Raw genomic sequence first — 22,053 nt, forward strand, 5'->3', positions numbered from 1 at the left:
CCAGATTCAGGTTATATTTTCTATAAAGCACTTTGAAAGATTTTGATAACATTTTGTGGAGATTTCTAGGAAAGAGTTGATAGACTTGGAGGCAACATTTCTTCTACTCTGAAAGGTAAAGGTCTTGACATTCGTTTCTCATAAGAAAGGAATTTATCAAAGTAGCAATAAAAGATAAGGCTGGAGTTAGTAACCCAAGGTCTGTGAACCCTGAAGCTTGGTATATGTATTTGGATTAATTTTTTTCTAGGGAGAGTCCAGATATTTTGTCCATTTTTTCAATAATAGATGTGGCATACAATTAAACTGTATCTTCCATGCTTTTTCCATTTAATACATCCTACTTAGAAACGTTAGATAGTGAAAAATGATTATATTCTAGGAAAAGTCATGATAGTACAGCCCAGGTAGGAATGAGAAGTTTCAATATAGTGTCCCTGGAATATTCAGGCATAGGCTTTAGATAAGGAGTTCTTAACCTGGGGTCCTTGAATTAAACTTAGAAGGTCCATGAATTTCGATGGGAAAAAAATCCATATTTTATTTTCACTAATCACAATTTCCTTGAATTATGATATATGTTACAGATAACCCACAGAAGTACTTATAAGTTTGTCACCAATAGAAACCACAAATGTTTTCATCTCATAATACAGTCATCACAGATATCTCAAAATAACATTTACACTAATTACTACTTCCAAATTATGATAATTAGTAGATCCACCATTAAAGCTTGTTATGTAATGTGTTAATAAAGAAGCACATTTTTACTATATAACGCATTTGTTTTTTTTCAGTATTTTGATAGCAGTATTTAAAGATCATTTTTCCATTGTAATCCCATATATTTGTTCTCATGCATTTAGAAACATTTTCCTGTAGGCTTTGCCAGACTTCCAAAGGGTCTGGAACAACAACAAAAATTCAAGAAACCCTGATTTGGGTGTTATAGCATCATTTCATCATTTCTAGAGTTTTTTTACTCACTGAACATTAAGCAATTCAGGATTTCATTACATAATGTTGTTTATTGAGAAGAAAATTTACAAAAATCGTTAATCATCTGGTAGAATGTGAACTTTTCTAGCTTTCAGAAATGTTTCTAGCTTCTTACTATTTTATTTCTGTTCATCACTAGTTATATTCTGTAATAGACTGTCTCAACTTGTCAAATCTCTGAGCTGCCACAGAGATTGTTTGGTGTAGGATTTAGAAGAAAGAATTTTGGAGACAATCTTGGATTTACATGCCAACTTCACTTAACGGTGCACAGTAAAGTGGCCTTGTGAAAGGTACATAATAATCTCTAAACCCCAGTTTCTTTACCTGTAAAATGGGAATAAATAGGATGTGTACACAATATATATGACAATAAATGTAAAGCACTTAGCATAACATCACAAATAATAACAATAATAACAATAATACTCATTGGAGATGGTCCTGTGTGTGGCCTTATACTTTCTGTTCCAGTTTTTCTGAACCTCTTGAGCTAAATAGTGACAGTAATTTTGGTATGGACAACTTGAGTAAAGTTTTTGCCCCGTGGACTAAGGGGCCAGAGAGCAGCGTCAAAAAGCATGATGGCAGGATTTTGAATGTGACAGATCATGGAAGGAGTTTGACTTAAGGAGATTTATGGACTTCAAGAGTAGAGATCGGCATAGCCACTTCTAAGTGTACTCAGCCTTCTTGCTCCCGGAGACTAAGAAGTGGCTAAACATCTGAGCTGCATCACCGTTCGTGACAGGAATTTTGGATACAGGAGGCTTTTTCTTATTCTTTATCATCTTATTCTCTCAGCAAGATCTGGTAGTTCATCTGTGTCTGGATTTTCACTACCTGTAGGACTACCAGCTTTTGGATTATATTAATAACCAGGCCTGAACCCAAGTGAGACAAAAAAGAAAAATAACAACATATCTAAGGAAGTCCTGCAGTGAGACGGGATCAGTCTGAACAAATAGACACATATCTGATAAAACAGAATGCCTACAGTAGACAGACGACAACTAAACCAAGAAAAAAAAAAAAGCCAGCTGTCATGACACTGTTTGCCTAATCCAGTTATACTCATCCCTTTTGCCAGGGCAGAAGTGAATATTCCCCAGGTGAATAATAATTGATCTAAGCCAATCATAAAATTCCATTTCCCTTGTCAGTGGTTGATTTCAGTTGGACAGATGCTCCATTCCTGATCAGTTGGATCTGAGAGATTTTTGCTAGAAGTTTTGCTAACTAACAAAATGAGACACACTGGCTGAAGTGCTCCCTTTTTCACTAGATGTTGTTTTGTCTGCCTGTGGTGTCTGGAATTACTGTAGCCGTTGTGTGACCATGAGGGGGATATCACTGACGTTGTGAGGAGGGCAGACATTGTCCCTGATGAGGTAATTATGCCACTGACTTGACCAACATGGAACCACTTAAATATAGATTCCTTGTTATGTGAAACAATAATTCCTTTATTGTGTAAGGCACTTTTATTTGTGTTATTTATTTCTTGCAGCGAAAAATTCTTTCTCATACAATTAAGGGAATTCATGTCTAGTCCCCAAAAAGTGTTTTGGAGATTTGAAAAGATCATGATTTCCCACCTAAACAATTCAGTAGGTGAGTTGAAGGAAGCCACTGCTGAGACCAAAATTTGTTGCCTAGAAGATCAAATGGAAGAATATCTCGAAGCACAGAGCAAAAACACAAAGAGGTATAAATCTTGAAAGAAAAATTAAGAGACTTGGAAGATAGATCCAGGAGGCTTAACATGCAAATAATCAAAACTTTCTTGGGGGACCTATAGAGCAACTCAAGTCTACAGACTGAATAGGCTCACTGAATTCTACATAGGATTAATGAGGAAGGTAAAGCCTAGCAAGATGATACTCCCGAACTTTAAGGATAAACACAAAATCCTATAAGCTTCCAAATTTACAATAGAAGTGTTAGGTTAGCATTCAGTTTCCCATCTGCAATCCTGGAAAATAGAAAGACAGCAGGATAACATCTACAGATAACATCTACAGGAGAGGAAGGCAGAGTGGAGGAAAATGAGAGTTTTCCAAAGGCTTTATTTTACTTGGGTGGGAGGAAAGGGAAGCAGAAAAGGGAGGATATAGCATCTTGATATGGAAGACAAGGGGTCTTTATGGAGGAAACGGTATCTGATTTTCCAATAACAGTAGATAATTCTTTGTTTGTGAGCACACACACACACAAAGGAAAATGATGTAATAATGGGCAAGAATGGAATGAATAGGAATTTCATCTGAATAGCAGAAAAAGGGGGACAAGCACAACATAAAATGGACAAATATAAGGAAAAATGAAAGGAAAATAGGTATGTCTCTTGTTAAGTCAAATATGAATGAACTGAATTCTCCCATTACAAGACAGATTGTCAGAGATTGAGTTAAGTTCTAGTTATTTGCTACTTACAAGAAGCAAACAAAGTATAAAGAAAGCTTTATGGTTGAAACATACTAGGCCAAGGCAAACAAAACAGAAAGCAGAAATGGCAATATTAATATCAGATGGAGTGAAAATTAAGCTAAAAAGTACAGAGGATAAAGGGGAATTATGTGATAATAAAAAGGTACTATTCATGAAGAGTACAAAGCAATCATAAACCTACAGGAATAAATTAACATAAATAATAAATATATGAATAAGAATCTTAGAAATGAAAGAAAACTTGATTTAAAAATACATAGTTAAAGTGGATAACTTTGATCTCTCTCTCAGATTGAGACATATGTGTAGTCAAACTAAATAAGGATAGAGGATAACCCAATAGTACAATCAACTTTTTTTAATAGATGAAGTATCTTTCAAATAAAAAACATCTTTCAAATAAGAAATATAATTTTGTATTCTCATGGAACATTAGAAGATGATATATCATGTATGTGGCTACAAGGAAAATCTTAAATTTTAGAAAGTAGAGATTTCGTATAGCCCATATTTTTATAATAATCCAATGAAACTAGAGATAAATATCTAACTCTATGGGGTACAATAAACATTAAACTTAAAGGAAATGTAATCTTGAATACCTTCATTATTATGGAAAAAAGATGAAAAATAAAGGAACTTTATAAAAAGAACAATAAAAATGCTAGGAAGATGGGAATAAAGATAAAAGCTAAAACTAATGAAACAGAAAACATCAAACAAGAGTAGAAAGAATAAGTGAATCCAAAGATGGTTTTTTGAAAGATCAAAAAAATAGATTAACTCGTAATAAACCTGGTTAAAGAAAAAAACCTAGAGCAGAAATATTTATGATATTTACAAAAAAGAAATACAGTGGTAGATACTTGCCTTTCCTGATATAAGACCAGTCTGTGAAGCCACCATAATAAACTTACATTGGCATAGGGATAGACAAATGGATTAGTAGAGCAGACTCGTAGATAACAGTGTAAACGACAGTTTATAAACATGGTATTTCAACTCAATCAAAAATGAACAGTTTAAAATTTATTGGTAGCCCAATTGGTATTCTGTTTAGAAGAAAATAAAATTATAATACTATAGCATATACTTAGTGAAATTCCTGATTAAGATCTGAATGCAAAACAAACATCCTATATGAAAATATAGGATACTGTATGTATAATTCAGGGGGAGGAACTCTTTTTAACTAAGTCTGGTAGCCCAGAAACCGCAAAAGAAAGGGACAGGCATATTTGAATAAAATAATCAAAAGCAAAGTCAAATACAGTAACAATAGATATAGAAGAATAATTATAATGCAGATGTTAGTAATTAATATCTGTAATTTACAAAGAACTGTTATCAATTAAGAAGAAAACTGTTATCAATTAAGAAAATTAAGAAGAAAACAATTTCTTCTTAATTGTGTGAAACAGCCATTACAAATAACAATGCATAAAAATTTAATAATACCTTCCTGAGACTTTTGTAATTTTTTAAACACTAAAAGGAAGCCAAATATCAAAAGACTATATAATGCTATAATAGTGCTACAGTGCTTTATGTTTGTGGATGCTGACTAAGGCTTCCAAACTTTTGTGCCACCCAACTAGATAAGATCAGAGATTTCATAGGTGCCCACAGTATACTACCAAGAAATAGTAACCTATGGATTACTCTGGTCTAGTGACATAAGTAGTAATAAATACTTGAGAGGTGATGTTTATTACAAATATCTGAAATATATACATTGATTGATTGTAATATCATTTTCACAATTTTTGTTAATATTTTCTTCAGCCCCAGGTTGGCTCACTTATTTAACAAGTTATCTATTTAGTGCCTACTCAGTACTAAGGGGCTATATCTTTTGCCTGTTAATCATTTACCATTTAGTGGAGTAAGACTTAAATATTACTGCCCAACTGACAAAATAATATGTCAAAGTGTAGGTCATGGATTATATTATGGGTATGCTTGGACCTTTATTGAATTTCATTTTTTTTTGGTAACAGAGGTCTGGTGGACACATTAAATATGACTACAGTACCATAGTGTCTTTGCCAAATTTATCCGTCTGAGATTCAACACTCTTCATGTGATGACATCTAATTTTAATGCATTTTAAGCTTGTCAGTGGTCAGTTTTAAAGCCATTGAAACCATCAAATTGCAAGGGCTCCTTGTACCTACAGGTCTTGATGCAGGACCCCGGCTCTATGAACTTAGTTGTAGTTCTCTGAGGTACTCCTAGAGCTGTCAATATGAGGAGTGGTAAGTAGGTTACCTTCAGTGAGGTTTCCTGGAATGTAGGCAGTTGTTTGGGATTTAGAGAAGACTGTCATCAGGTGCCAAACTCTTCAATAAATATTAATAAGTTACCTGGAGACTCTATAACTAATTCGGCTACAAAGACTTGTATCTGTGTATTTTAAAACCAAAGCTAGTATTGTCTTTAAATTCCAGATTTCCAGAGTAACAGGAACGTATATAGAAAATTCATTCAACCAAAATGTATTTGAGGAGTTTGGAATACACTGGGAACAAAACAATTATCTTTCCCTTCCTGGAGCTTACATTCTAGCTGGGAAAATAAAGACAGGAGACAAAAAGCATATTAAACAGTTATGATATATTAGAAAGTGATACATATGTGACAAAGTAGAGCATTGGGGGTTGGCAAAGATTTCCCTAAAGGATTTTAAAAAGAAGGGGTGGTAATAGAGTATGCTTTGGTTCGATGAAGATTCCTTCATGCCTTTTCGATGTAATCTATTAAGCAAATTTAATATATTAGGGAATGTACAGTATTTGCTAAATTGCTTCAATTTTGCCATGTATCTGCCTGCCACAAAGGCAAAACACCATTTGTCATATAAACAATCCTAAGTAATTATTTTGTCCTAAAATATTTGTTCTTAATAGCTTTTCTGAGCAATCTGTTCTGTTTCTAAAGATAGTTGAAAACTGTATTTTCAAGAATGGTTTTCAGAATTTAAATTTTAGTAGGTAGACTAAGTTTTGACATATCACAAAAAGGTGTTGTAGATCAGTGAATGATCATAGAAGATTTATGAAAACAGGGAAATTCAGGTTTAGTACTTAAAATATATATAATAGAATAAAGATCTAAAGCCTATTCAGAAGTTGGAGAGGTTTCAGTTAGAGAAAAATGTCAGGAGAAAATTTAGATAAGGGAAAGAATGTTGAGACTTAACTGCCCCTCAGAAGTAATCTTACATTTTCATCAGGTACGTACATTTATGAGAGGAATTACTCTGACATTTTTGATAAGTACCCAACCAAAAAATGTAAGTAATAGTTTGTCTTAGAGTCCCAAATAATGCTTTGTAGTGAATAGCCCTAATTGAGAACTGCAGTTGAATGGATCATTATTTCATTTTTAGTCTGAATTGCATGTTGCTGGGAGTGGAATCTGTATTTCTTTGAATTTCCCCATCCTATATCTCACTTGGTATTTTTAAGGTCAGTTAAGCACAGTAAATAATCTTTGCTCAGCAAGCAACCCACATCACCATCTTCCTGTCTGATGTAGCTAATAAATTCTAAGCAAACTTCAAACTCCTTGTGAAGCTTCCTAATGGATACCTCACTGGACTGAAGAGCTTTTGGAAGCAAAATAAAATAATCATCTAAAGTTGAATGTTTTTGGATCAAGGTTACTAGGTCAACACTAAATTTAAAACCATTTTGAGAGACATTTTTTAATGGCACTTAGAAATTATGGCTAAAGATCAGGCTGTTACATGTGATGTAGCTCAGGTCCTTTGATGCTAAAGGTCTACAACTGACTTCTGTGTAAGATGTATTTTTAAAAACATTAACTGTGATTTAAAGTAGCAAGAGACAGTGTTCAGGCCAGGGAAAATAAAGTCTCCCTCTCCAGGTTTTTGGTTGAAATGGTTTGAGTTCAGTAATTTTATTGAACCTGAAAAAATATTATTAATAGCTGCCTTCACAAAGGGAAATAGGGAAGCTGGCCCCTGTCAATTCCTGCTTAGGAGTTGCCGAGACATTTTGAGATTGCAAGAAAACTGTGGATGAAATCCATACCAATTAGAGATCCTGTGTGTTTGGAACCATTTAAAAATGTTGTGCAGGGCTCAAAGGAATTAGTAAAGCTTGCTGCAGTACAGCTACATTATTAATCTCCAAAGAGAATAGATACCAGATGTTCACAGTGCCCAAGGACACCTCAGTGTTCTTGACAGCCTTAGTCATATTGTCCTCAAACAGATGCAAATGCCTGAAATGATTATGGGTGATAAGGCTACACCATTTGTACATCTGAACTTGTTAACAATTTTTTGAAGAAATGCACTATTTTTGATAGGCAGGAAAAGTAAACATGATAAATTTGATATTTGTAAAAAAAAAGTCTAAAGCAAAACAGTAGAAATTCTTTGCCTATTTTTAAAAATGTTTTTTCACTTGACCCAGTGATAGCCATATTCAGGCTAAGTGATTATCTTTCTGTGTGTGCATGCTTAAACAAAATAAATTTACTCTCTGAGTTCTGGAGGCTGGGAAGTCCAAGATCAAGGAGCTCACTGATTCAGTTCCTGGGGAGGGTTCTGTATCCTGGCTTATAGTCAGTCATCATCATTTTTTTTTTCTGATTTTTTATTGTGGTGAAATACACATAAGAAAATTAGCATTTTAACTGTTTTTCAGTGTACAGTTCAGTGGTATGAAATACATTCACATTGTTGTGCAACCATCACCACCATCCAACTTCAGAACTCTTTTCATCCTGTAAAAAGGAAACTCTGGACCCCTAAATAATAATGCTCCTTTCCATCTTCCCACCATCCCCTGGCAACTATCATTCTACTTTCTGTCTCTGTAATTTTGACTGCTCTAAGTGGAAGTTATTACCTTTTAATTAAGTCATATATTGTAAATATAATGTAAATAATGAAATATGTGATATTTTCTTTATAATTCATTTAAGAAATATTTCCATGAGCTTGGTGTTGAAGTTGTAGTAGTTAATAAAGTAATCATGGTCTCATAGTACTTAGTGAAAGAAGCAAACATTAATCAAAAATTACCCATGTAAATAAATAATTGCAAACCATGATACATGGCTTGGAAAGAAAGTACTACTGGGTGCTGCAAACATGTTTGACCTGGGAACCTGACCTAGAATTAAAGCTCCAGCCATATTGATTGAGCATCTACTTTGTGTCAAAAAGCAAAACAGATTACAATGGTCATTTAAGGCATTACAGCCATTGACTCTCAGTTTGATGGACCACAAGATAATTAGGAACAACAACAAACAAATTAAAAATAAAATAAAAATCAAAAAGATTCTTGTAGTCTTTCTTCAAATATGGCTTCTGTTCAGTATCCTTTGGAGCATTTGAGTAATGCTTAAGTTTTTTTAACATGTCTAAATATTTTTATATCACTAATCTTACTGCAAAAATTCCATTAGGAAAGTAATATTGTAACATTTGAACACTTCAGAAAACAGAGAAAGATGGGATGAGTGATAGGGACCTTGATTCCAAATATCTTAAAATAAACCTCATTGTGTTCTTCCTGTAGCCTGCCTTCCCTGCAGGCTGTAAAAGAGTAGTCTCTGTTCACTGTCTTCTTCACTATGCTTTCCAATCTAATACTCATTGTTGAAATCTGCAGTGTCTCTCAGGTCTTACTTAACTTGTCCTTTCTGTAGATTATGTGACTGCTGTCTGTCCTCCATCCTTAAGCAATTTTCTCTTTTTTCAGACTCTGTCCTGATTCCCTTGTCCTCTTCCTATTTCTGGAAATGCTCTTTTCTTTTCCTCTACTGACTCTTATTCTTTTGCTTAACATTTAAATACCTGCCTGGTTCTCCTCTCCGTTTATATTCATCCCTCCTACATATCCTTATCCAGGACCTTACTGTCTTTTATGTTGTGATGACTTTCCAATCTGCATCTTGAGCTTGGCTCTCATTTCTGAGCCCACATATTCCTTTGTCTCCTAGATCCACAAGAAACTGATTTTGTTATTTTCTCTGTAAAAATGTATCTCTAGCATGATTCAGCTAGTCACACAAGCTGGAAACCTAGTAATAATGTGATCCTGCCCTTCTTCACTGCCCTGAATGTACCGCAGTCACCAAAATCAGTAAACTTTGCTCTCTTGATTGCTCTATAAACTCTCCCCTGCTTCCCAGTCCCATTAAAGCTTCATTATTTCTGTTCCAGTACAGTCTCTCATCTGATATATACGTTTCCATGTTCCCTCTTATCCCGAATCCCTCCAGTCTGCTTTCAGAACCATTTTTCTAAAATACAAATTTGATCATGTTACTAGGCTGCTTAAAAGCCTTCAGGTAGCCCCCAATCATCATTTTATCTAGAATGCCCCTGGCAGCAGTGCCACCACCATTTACAACTACTGGGTTGGGACAGCTAGATGAGAAAGCAGGATAACTGGTAACCAAAATAAAGTTAATTTTTGAATAGTATATTGCATTTAAATTTTATTTGCATTTTTATCTGCATGAATTTTTAGAGTCTATAGGTTTATGCTAATTTCATGTATATTGTAAATTCCCTACTTTTCAAGACACATATATATAATTTTTTTTTTTTTTGAGACAGAGTCTCACTCTGTCGCCCAGGCTGGAATGCAGTGACACAATCTTGGCTCACTGCAACTGCCACCTCCAAGGTTCAACGATTCTCCCACCTCAGCCTCCAGGGTAGCTGGGCTAGAGGCATGCACCACCATGCCCGGCTAATTTCTGTATTTTTAGTAAAGATGGGTTTCACCATGTTGCCCAGGCTGGTCTCGAACTCCTGACCTTAGGTGATCCACCCGCCTCAGCCTCCCAAAGTGCTGGGATTAGAGGTGTGAGCCACCATGCCCAGCCAAGATAAATATTTTAAATATCATTTTTATTTCAGGTACCTCTTAATAAAGCTGAATGAAGCATGGGAGAATGTTTGCCAAAACCAATGATTTTCTTTTTGTCATGTTTACTCTTTGTCTGGACTGAACTAGTTTGCTCTTGAGACTATTGTTGGTTTGAAGTAATGAAATCATGTCATCAGCATATGGGGGACACATCCTTATATTTGCAATGGCAGGAGGGAAGAAATACAGAAATTCTCAAACAATACAAAGCAAATATAAACTTGAAAAATGGTCTAAGAAATTCCTTTCCACTTAAGTAGGCAATGAAGAGACCATTCTGACCTACCAATTCTAACTCAGATGCCATTGCAGATGTCATAAAAGTTTGTTTTAATCTCATACAGCTAACCCATAATCCGTTTTTAGCCACAGAGTTAAATCTGAGCCAGTTAAAGCAGCTAAAACTTACACTGATTTTGATATTTTTAATCAAGATTTTTAAAATGTAATTGTAGTTAGTAGAAAAATTATGATGCGTCAAATTTGTTTTCTTCAAATGAAATATTAGATGAAGAGACTAAAGTCTGCAGTTTATTAAAAAAAAAATCTTGCCTTCTTACTCAAGATGATAAACTGAGCATACATGTTTGTTTCCCCTCTCTCCCAAGAGATATCTTTAAAATGACAGTAAGAAAAAGAAGAGGAGGAGTAGGAGGAGTAAAAGTAGAAGAAATCCATTGCAAAGAGAATTGGAGTGGGGTAGGGAGCCTTTAGAAAAAGAAGCTCAAAGTTTTCCCAAGAAAAAAAAATGGGTGGAAATGCATCAATTGGTGTGACCAATTAAAGAAAGTTGCAGCCCAAAATATGTACAAGAGTTGTTGCCAATGCCCAGCAGAATTACAAAAAGGCTCAGAACTCAGAATTGACAAGAGCAAAATGGGGACCTGACAACGAGGTGCTTAACTGAAAGTCTAAATAACAACTAGACTAGTTTTACATTTTCCTTATCCTCATATTTAGAATGACAGATCATTAGTTACCCACAAGAAAACAAGCCTGGAAGACTGCTCTCTTAAGATATTAAACAGCCTGTCTGGGATAATTGGGGTTGCTATTGAGGTGTTGATATTCCAGAGTAAACCATTCCCCATTGAGGTATTCAGGGAACGCCAGGATGAAGCCTTGTCCATCAGCAACTGATGACAGCAGTCCTGGAGTTCCCAGGCAGCTTTTATATTCAGAGGAAAGGCTTGCTAAGGATACAAACCCATACTACATCTAATGGCAGAGAAAACCTCCATCAGATGTGTAGGATAACTGACCTTGGCCTCCATGTTTAAATAGGAACTGTTGATCAAAGATCCCCAAAGACAGATGAAGGAAAACTAAGAGCTTGAAATTTAAAAATCAAGATAAGGAGAACAATTTCCCAGAAGGAGCAGAGATATTTTAGAGAATCATAGAAAAACTAAAATGAAACAACTCTCTAGTTAATATTCTCAGAAATACTTGAAAAGATACTTTGTTTATAAAATAAGATGATACTGTTACCAAGAAAGCCAGAGGTAAGAATAATGTGAAAAAATAAGTTGCCAAAAAAATACCTACAATGCAATGCCATTTATATAAAATTCTGAACATTTAAAATGGTATATTTTGTTTCTGGATATAGACATGTGTAGAAGATTAATCAAAATAAGTGTTGGAATGGTAGGTGAGTAATTGTCTTTGGAGTACTAGGAGGCATAAGAGTAGGGAACAAGGTTAGAGGCAGATCTGCTGTAATCGTTAGAGAAAGAGGGGGAGAAAGAAACCTGAAGCCAATATAGAAAACAAGGTAGTATCTGTGAAACCTGGGCAGTGAACATCTGTTAAATTGTGGATACCTAGTCTATTATTTGTATACTTTTGCATATGCTTGAAATGTTTGTCATTAAAAACTCAAAAAGTAAAATTTTGAATACAGAAGTTTGTACAGTTGTGTAATAAAGTCATAATCCAAACAAAAATAGAAAGAAGTGTGGCATGCCTTTTAGCAAGTGTTGCTGTATAAAAAATGGAAAGTCAATTGATTTTTGGTCTCCTAGGATTACTTGTTGCAGTAAGGATTTGGCAGAATAACACAAATAATGTTTATTAGTTTTCAGCTCTTAGAATCTATAGAAAAGCACAGAAGACTTAATTATGGTTGGTCATTGGAATGGGGCAAAGGATAGGTGGAGGGAAGATGAGGGTGCTAAGGCCGTCTTACAGAGTGGGGAGCTGAATGGTATTATCTTAAGCTACTAAATATCTACTTAAGCTAGATATTCATGCATTCAATTTTTCATTTATGAGATAGTTTTTTTGGAACACCTTTTATGTAGCAGGCACTTTTTTAGTTTGTTGCCAGTACAGTGGTAAATGAAACAAACTCCCTGCTTTTATTTTTACTTACATTCTAGTTCAAGAGGCAGACATTACCCAATGAGGTTTTAAAGAAATTAAAAATAACCTGAGTATCAAAAGATTGGAAAGCGGAATGGAGGGGAGATTATGTAGGTATGAGTACTAAATCTTAATCTTTCATAAGAAGAAATGAATTTATAATGTCTAAAACAGCACTGTGCAAGGATGGAAATGTTCTATGTCTGTGGAAGTCTTGGTGAAAATGTTCTGTATGTATATCTGTGCTGTCTAATATGGTCGCCATTAGCTACTTGTAACTGCTGAGAGCTTGAAATGTGGCTAGTGTGACTGAGAAACTGTAATTTTATTTAATTTTAATTAATTCAAATTTAAACAATGACATGACTGATAACTACTGTATTGGACAGCACAGGTTTAAAATGAAATAATCAAGAGACAGCAGCATAAGCACATTTTTAAAGAAACAGAAAATCTATTTATCATGGTTTCCTGTGGGTATGGCAGAATTGACAGGGAATGTCTCATTATGAGCCATCTTGTTTGATTTTCTACCACATGCACATATTTGGTTGATTGCCACTTAAATTTTTGGAAGACTATATTGCAACCAAATGGGTCTTTGAAGGGGATTAAAGAATCATTTTTTAAATGAGATAGACTTTATACCTGAAGCATCAGTTAAGTGAATATTTTATTTTATTTTATTTTTTGAGACGGAGTCTTGCTCTGTCGCCCAGGCTGGAGTGCAGTGGTGCGATCTCGGCTCACTGCAAGCTCCACTTCCTGGGTTCATGCCATTCTCCTGCCTCAGCCTCCCGAGTAGCTGGGACTACAGGCAGCCCCCACCACGCCTGGCTAATTTTTTTTTTTTTTTTTTTTGTAGAGGCGGGTTTCATTGTATTAGCCAGGATGGTCTTGATCTCCTGACCTCATGATCCACCCCCCTCAGAGTGAATATTAAATAATTTGGCAAGAGTCCGGACTCTAAGTTTCAAACAATTCTTGTTAGCAGGGGGACTACATAGAGAGTTGGATTATTTATTTTGAATTAGGTAATAAGGTAAATTGTGGTCAGTGAGGTTAGCAGATTCCAGCTACAAATAATCTGAATACTACAAATTTTGAAATATGGCCTTGGAATTAGAGAGCTGTGAGGACTGATACACACACAAATAAGGACCTGTACCTCCAGCTTGTCTCACCAAAACTGTGCTAAAATATGTATCATCATTATTGACCCATCACCCAAACCCAGTGGGATTCATTGTGTCCAAACTTACTTTGCATTTGAAAATAACAAAACATGTGTAATTACCTTTCAATTCAATAAGTTCTCATTCATGAGTAGTTTCTGCTGGGTTCTGTTGATGAGTCATGTAGCTGACTAGCAAGGTTTCTAATTTTTATTTTAGGGTGGGGAAGGATTAGGGGAAGTGGAAGCTGTATAGCAATTCTTGTTAAATTAAGAATAGGACAATGAGGGCCACATTTTCTAGATATGGTACAGATTGAATTGGCTTCAACTTGTTTACACTCTGTTGCTAACTTTAACAACATGTTTCACAGATTTTTTTAAAGGTGGCATTGATTGGGATGGAGAGCTAAGAAAGTTTTACTTATGAGGCAGTTGGCATGAAACATTTAGAATTTGTCAACAGAATACTACTTGTGGAGAGCTATGCCATTATTCAATTATGGGCTCAAGTAGACTTGAAACAGATTTATTAAGCTACATTATGGGTTGGAGGGGGAATGATTATTTATGCTGCAATCTAAAAAAAAAATCCATTCTACTGTAGATGATATAGCAAGCACCAAAGAAGCTACAACAACTAATCTGGATCACTTTCTCTTATATTTGAGATGAAAATGAGCATATTCTGGAGTTGCTTCACATGATATGAGTAGTATGACGTTATATCTGCAGATGAATGTGGCCTGATGGGTGAATAAAATTGAGGCAGAACTGCCATATTTCAACTTGCCTGCTTCAGTTGTACTACATATATTTATTTGCTATCTGGAGATGGGAATTCTTTGAAGGGTGAAACTATTTATTGAAAATAAGGCATTCTTGATAATAATAGGCTAATATCTAAAAAGTACAGTTTATATTCTTTGAAATGAAATGATAATAGGCCTAATCCAATCTCATCAAACAGAAACTAAGGGATGTATTGGGGGTGGGGTGAACCGACTCTGTTTATGCAGGTTTTCACATGACTTTTCTTTTAAAAAGTGCATGGAATGCATCCAAAACAAATAATGTTTTGTTAGAAGACCAAAAGGAAAATCCTAGAGAAAGGAGGATGGATGATCTTTCTTTAATGTCAAAACTGACATAAACACACTCCCCTTCCCCCACCCTTTTACTCAAGATAATTTTCTCAACAAGACGCAGATTGCTTCAGTCTCTGCCTATCACACTTTGAAGCACTTTCCTTATTATTAGGAGTTGGGGCAAGGTTTCCTTTGAGGATTTTTACAGCAGTGAAGAGTTCCTTCTTTAAATACTTTCACATGATGGGGGAATTCCGCTTTCAAAGTGCTGTCATCACTGTGGCTTCTCTGCCATAAGGCAGTTTATTATTGGGGGAAGGTCCTTCTTAGTTTGATTGTCATTAAGTACTTACCTTTCTGATGTACTCTTTGTATAGAATGTCACTTTTTCTGAGAAGTCTAGCAAAGCAACTCAGCATTCTCCTTTGTTAACCTTATTGGCCAAAGTTAGCCATGATTCTCTTTTGAAATGCGTTCCACCACAGTGAGTTACAGTCTCCAGCGTGGTTTTTTGTGTCCATCTCCACTAATCAGGATTTGGGTTGACATATTGAATATTCCATTTTGAAAACTGCCATCTCTTCTACAGGGAAAAGGGACATTGTGAGTTTTGGGGAGTTTTGAAATATCTTTATTTATTTTTATTTTTATTTTTATTTTTGAGTGTCTCTTCTAATGTTTAAATAATGCCATGGTAAACAACAAACTATTCAAGCATCAACAGTTTCCCAGAAACACTGAAATCTTTTGAGACCTGCACTCTGTTTCAACCTCCCTCATCCTGCTCTATTCTTCAATATAGTTTTCTGGAAAATCCTGTGCATATCTAATTCAGGTAGAAAAAAATTGAGGAAGAAAGTGGAACATAAGAAGAGAGTCCTAAAGTCAGAATATTCATATCCTAGTTTTGGCTTTGCTACTTACTGCCTGTGTAACCTTGGCAAGTAACTTATCCTTCTGTTCCCTCCCACCCCCAAAACCCTGTAAAATGAGTGAACTCTATGAACTTCATGTTTCTCCTCTCCTAAATACACAAGAAGTAAACCTCTCCCCCCACATAAAGAGGCGTAATCACAGTGATTGAGCCACGTTGGACAGTGCAGTGAGAAACTAGCATTGATATTTCCTAAATTAGTCTGTAAGGAGTATGATTTTATTCTCTCTCTTTCTTGTGGAACTCTCTGATGTGCTGTAATTATTTATCTCATTTGCTTATTTAAGGCTAACTGGAAATCAGTTTAAGAAACATTTGAGTTGTGCCTTTGTACTGGACACTGTGTTAGGCAATGAGAATACTCAGGTCAATGAATTTAGACTCTGCCTTCAAGGTGTTCACTAACTAGTAAGGGAGGAAAGCATGAAAATACATTACAAATCCAGGGTGATGCCTAGAACAAGATAAATAAATATAAGATGCAATGTAGCATAAAGGAAAAATATATACATGTGTATATCTATTTCTCCATACCTATTTTGAATTCTAGAAATAGGACTATGTGGTGCTGGGGTAAGGTAGCTTTATGGTAAATTTCATACAACAACAAAACTCCTAAACCTGTTTACTACTAAATCAAGTGTGTCCCTCCCATAATATCAGTTGCCTTAAATTGCAATTAAATGAGTTATGCCCTTGAAGGTTAAAAAGGAAAATACAGAATGTTTTCTTTCTTTTCATAGATAAATGACTTTATTTTTCAATGTCCTCAAATATCACCATTAAACCTGTTTTCACTAGCAATTGGCACTTCTATTATTAACAAAGAAGAACCCCTAAATGTGTCAAGTAACCATTGTAAACCAAATATTATAGCCTAGAATATATTCAAATTCTCTTTAGAATTTAGAAAATGGGAAGAAATTCATTTTCTTAAGAATGCTAGTATGTCTCAGCATAATTAATTTTTGTGAAAGGTTATAGTCTGGAAGGTTAAGGTTTTCCTGGTGCTTTGTAGCAATTTTGAGCTCAAATCAAGGAATTAGAAAGTGTTAACACTCTTGGTGTTAAATCTAGCACTGACTATCAATACTATACTCTTGCATTGTGGAGGATGAGGGAGCTTGGGGGATTTGGCCTAATCTGTTTTGTTTGAAACTAAAAATCATGTTGTTGAAGTTTGCATTCTGTTTTCTTTCAATAGGTGTATTAACACAAAGCACCAGGTTCTTAACGGGCTTCTTCCTTTCTGCAGAAGTAAATGTGACTTGTGAAAAAGAAAAAAAAATTGCACCAGCACCTCAGCAACATTGCCCCTCTTTCGTCATTTTGGGGATTCAGGCTTCAGCTCAGTAACTCCAGACATATTTTGGGGAAACATAAAAACATGCCCATAAGTACTGAACATAAAACCTGGCTGTACACTCAAAACATTTGTACAATCCTATGATCCATTTATCATCAAGTTTCTTAAAGTGTGCATATATTTTTAAAATCACTAGAATAAATAAAAATTGGAACTAGATGCTCTTTGAGATAAGGTGCTGCCCAGAGATGTCTGAGGACTGATGCTCTAAGAGTCTCCTATGAAGTGAACAAGCTTCTTGCCCATAAAAATAGATAGATGCTATGATTTCCAGATAACCCTTTTTCCAGGAAATTAGATGAGGATGGTGACAACAGGATAGTCGTTTTTTTAAACAAAATTTTAACTATCCAAACTAGGTACTGAAAAAGCTTGCTTTCTAAGGAGGCATGGAATAGTTGAAAAGTTAACAGCCAGACCAATTGATTGTGTTTTGGAAAACATCGTAATGGAAGATTCATAGTGCTTCAGGGCCATGCTGAGTGACTCTGAAGACAAGAGAAAGAGTGGTGAGAGAGAGCCTTCTAAGTTCAAGGATGCTCTAGAAAACTGTTGGATGGTCTAAGAATGTCTCATGAAGCACCAAACCCTAATGCAACTGTAATCTGAGTATGAGGAAAGGGTTAAAAAATAACTGTACTCTTGCAAAATATATTTTCCTTCAGCTTTTGACCTTTCTTTTTTCAGGTTGAAAAGTTAAACATACACTAAGGATTTTCATTATTTGCTTAGTATTTCTTTAAAATGCATTCTAACCCAAGGCTGTGTATCTCTCCTCTCTGCTTTGATTCTTGTGCCTGCTGTGCCCCAGGTTGGCCTTCATTCCACGATGTGATCAGTTCTGAGGCAATCACATTCACAGATGACTTTTCCTATGGGATGCACAGGGTGGAAACAAGCTGCTCTCAGGTGAGTTCATCCTTTCTGAAAACCCTATACATTGCTTTCAGAACTCCTGGTTGTGCTAAATATAGCAACTAAGGCCAAGCGACTGGTCACAAGAAGGACAGACAAGCATGACGAAGTTTATATGAAGTCCGAGGGATGCCTGTGTTCAAGTGTTTAGCAAGTCTAGTGGAATGTTAAGGCCGGCATGATAGCTCAAGCCTGTAATCCCATACTTCGAGAGGGCCAAGTGGGGAGGATCACTTGAGGCCAGGAGTTCAAGACGAGTCCGGGCAACCTAGTGAGACCTCGTCTCTACAGAAAATACTTTAAAACTTAGCAGGGCATGGTAGCATATGCCTGTAGTTCTAGCTACTCAGGGGGCTGAAGCAGGAGAATCACTGGAGCCCAGGAGGTCGAGGCTGCAGTGAGCTGTGATCATGCCACTGTACTCTAGCCTGGGCAACAGAGCAAGACCCTGTCTCATAAATAAATAAATAAATAAATAAATAAATAAATAAATAAATAAATAAATAAAATGTCAGTTATTGGCTTCACCACTATTAAACAAAATCATTGGTAGGAAAAATATCATCTTCAATTGGCTCAGTAAATTGAAGAGTGGGCTGTTCTTGGGGCATATGAAGATTTCATTATGTGGCTTTGAATAACCTGATATTTTGATAATCTCCCTCTCCTTGCAGTTCTGTGTACCCACTGTTCAGTCAGAATGCCTCTAATGGCAGTGATCCAAACACAATCAAGGAAGACCTCAGAAATGGCTTTTCTTAGGTGGGTGTGAGGAAGGTGGTTGAAGAGAGGCTGTAGGAAGTGAAAGTTCAGTGATAGGTTGGCTACATGAGATAAGGTAATTCCTTTTCTGCTTCTCCTGATATACAGACATCCTCATTTCCAAGAGTTTCCTAATTAGTTCTGTCCATCTGCTTTAACCAAATTAATGCTGGCTCTAAGGAAGCAAATGAGCATGTGTTGAGGAGGAGGCAAAAATAGTTAATCTGACACCCACAATCGAGAGACTTGAACTTGTGGGTATTTTGTGCTTAAACACAGAGACATAGAATCTCCATCTACATGGAATAAGAGCAGCTGCATATTCTATGGAAGGCAATCTTGTTCTTTCAACCTGCTTTAAATAAGTGAAATGTAAAGTCTGCAATATTGTGACATTGAAAGTTATTGACACCACAGGGTATTTTGTTGGGGAATCTGTTGGACATATCAGAGGTACAGGGGCATGATCAGGCAGCTGTAATAGCAAAGTGATTGCCATATGGGCCTCCCTCAGCATTCTTTACCTGCCCTTTATCCATTTTTCTTTAACCCCTTCCACCAGGCACAAAATGTTTAGGGAGTAGGTGGCATATTTACTACCAAGTAGGGAGGGAGGTTAGTTTGAACCTAACCATCTGATGAATTTTTGTTTTTATTAAAAAAAAAAAAAAAGACTGGCAAGTCTCCTGTCCTTCAAGTGTGAGGACTACTCTCTCTCTTGAAAATTAGACTTCATATTTTATCTGAATCACATTTTCAGCTCACTCTTGTTTCTCAGAATGGAGTCTCTGATGGTGATAGTGGAACTTTCTGGTGCTGGGTTTCACCCACAGAGGGTCTAATGTAATTGGACAGGTTTAGTGTGGGGAGCAGCATTTTTAAAAGCTCCTCTGGTTAGTGCTCACAATAACCTTCTGAGGTAGGTCCTTTTTTTTCTCTGTTATTTTACAGTTGAGGAAACTGAGGCACAAAGAGAGCAATTAAACTTGGGTCAGCTTATGTGGATTTAAGTGGCAGAGCTGAGACTTGAATTGGGGTACTCTCCAGAGCTCTTTATGGTGCCCAGATAGATAGACAGGTTGAAAAGAGTCATTAAAATTTAAAAATCTCATGATTTTCCAGCAGTTGGCTTAATGCGATTTAGTTTGGGGTTTTTTTTGTTTTTGAAATGGGGTCTTACTCTGTCGTCACGGCTGGAGTGCGGTGGCATGATCTTGGCTCACGGCAACCTCCACCCGCCGAGCTCAAGCAATCCTCTCACCTCAACCTTCCAAGTAGCTGGGACCATAGGTACACACCACCACATCCAGATAATTTTTTGTATTTTTGGTAGAGATGGGGTTTCACCATGTTGCCCCACTGGTCTTGAACTCCCGAGCTCAAGTGATCCACCCGCCTCAGCCTCCTAAAGTGCTGGGATTACAGGCGTGAGCCACCGTGCCCAGCCTGCAATTTAGTTTTAAATTCAATTAAATTTGATTGATGATTTTATAACTGTCACAAAAAGGTAAACTATAAGTAGGATGGCTTACATTAATTTGTAACTTAGGTACACAGTATTTAGTAAACCTCTTTTAAGACTAATCATTGTTTCTTTTATTTTCTTTTTCAAGCTACAAATGCTGTTACATGATCGTTTTAACTCGTTTTCACTCAGAACCCATTTTCAAACATTGAATCTTATGAAAACTAAATTTAAAAGGCACAGAAAAATGAAGCATAAGATATTAACTTTCCTTATGGCCCTACTTTCTAACCTCTTTGTGACAAATTCTTATAATTCACTGTTGGAATAAGCTTCTTTCTTTCTCTGTGCCAGTCACATAGATAACATCAGTAGTAGTCTAGGAAAGATCATTATGAAGATGTCCTACAGTGACCAAAGAGAAATGAAACCCACAAACAATGACAAAATTAGGCAACATTCCTAAAAGAAGTCAGGCTAAACCAAGCATAGCTGTTGGCACCGCAGTTAAAGCCCAAGGTGACTGTTCCTGTTCTTTCCTAACAGTTGTGTGATGAACCAACACTGACCTGCTCCCTTTTGGCTTCTTTTTCCACAGCCTTCACTTCTCATATTTAGAAAGTGTTTGACTCTTTCTTAAATAGAACTCTTAAATTTAAAGAAAAGAGGGAGAGGAATTTGTTCCGCTAAGGCATGTATGAAAATACACGCTTTGGAGTAAAGTAAGTTCTATGCAGGAGAGAATGAGGTTCCAGCACTAACGAATGGTATGAAAGTATGTGTGCCACACCCTTGCCCTTGTGGATGGAGGAGGGGGTGTCTGCCACCTAAGCACAAAAACAGCGTACTGAATTCAAGTGGACTGGGTATCTTTCATTTCAATTTCTCTGTCTTTTATTTGTGTGTTCCATTCACATTTATTTTCCTTTTGTTTTATAATTTTCTTTCTTTTTTTTAAATTTTCCTTTTTCTCAGGCATCTTTTTTTACCTTGACTTGATAAAATAAAAGATTTAATAGTTCCCATGCTAGAGCAGTCACTTGTATTTTACTTCCTAGTTTCTCATTTTTAGCACTATTTTTTCATTATCTGTTTATCTTCTTTTACCTTACAGTTTTTCAGTTCATGTAGTCTCTTCTTCTGCTCAGAACTTCTCCCGTTTATTTTATTTTATTTTATTATTTTTTATTATGCTTTAAGTTCTGGGAAACATGTGCAGAATGTGCAGGTTTGTTACATAGGTATACACGTGCCATGGTGGTTTGCTGCACACATCAACCCATCATCTGCATTAGGTATTTCTCCTAATGCTATCCCTCCCCTAGCCCCCAATCCCCTGACAGGCCCTGGTGTGTGATGTTCCCCTCCCTGTGTCCATGTGTTCTCATTGTTCAACTCCCACTTATGAGTGAGAACATGTGGTGTTTGGTTTTCTGTTCCTGTGTTAGTTTGCTGAGAATGATGGTTTCCAGCTTCATCCATGTCCCTGCAAAGGACATGAACTCATCCTTTTTTATGGCTGCATAGTATTCCATGGTGTAATTGACAAATGGAATCTAATTAAACTAAAGAGCTTTTGCACAACAAAAGAAACTATCATCAGACT

At 36.0% G+C, this 22,053-nt stretch overlaps 1 protein-coding gene across 3 annotated transcripts in view; it reads left to right on the forward strand.

Moving 5' to 3' along the window:
• The window catches only part of MSRB3 (methionine sulfoxide reductase B3), a 184,551-nt gene that overhangs the window by 153,233 nt on the left and 9,265 nt on the right, over positions 1-22,053 (forward strand). For all 3 annotated transcript variants that reach the window (XM_031000968.3, XM_055358470.2, XM_055358469.2), the window contains one exon: positions 18,117-18,214. In XM_031000968.3, coding sequence (XP_030856828.2) covers positions 18,117-18,214 — 98 coding nt within the window. The remainder of the gene's footprint in view (positions 1-18,116; positions 18,215-22,053) is intronic.

The sequence above is a fragment of the Gorilla gorilla genome, chromosome 10, assembly GCF_029281585.2.
Source record: "Gorilla gorilla gorilla isolate KB3781 chromosome 10, NHGRI_mGorGor1-v2.1_pri, whole genome shotgun sequence".
NCBI classification, from domain to species: Eukaryota; Metazoa; Chordata; class Mammalia; order Primates; family Hominidae; genus Gorilla; species Gorilla gorilla.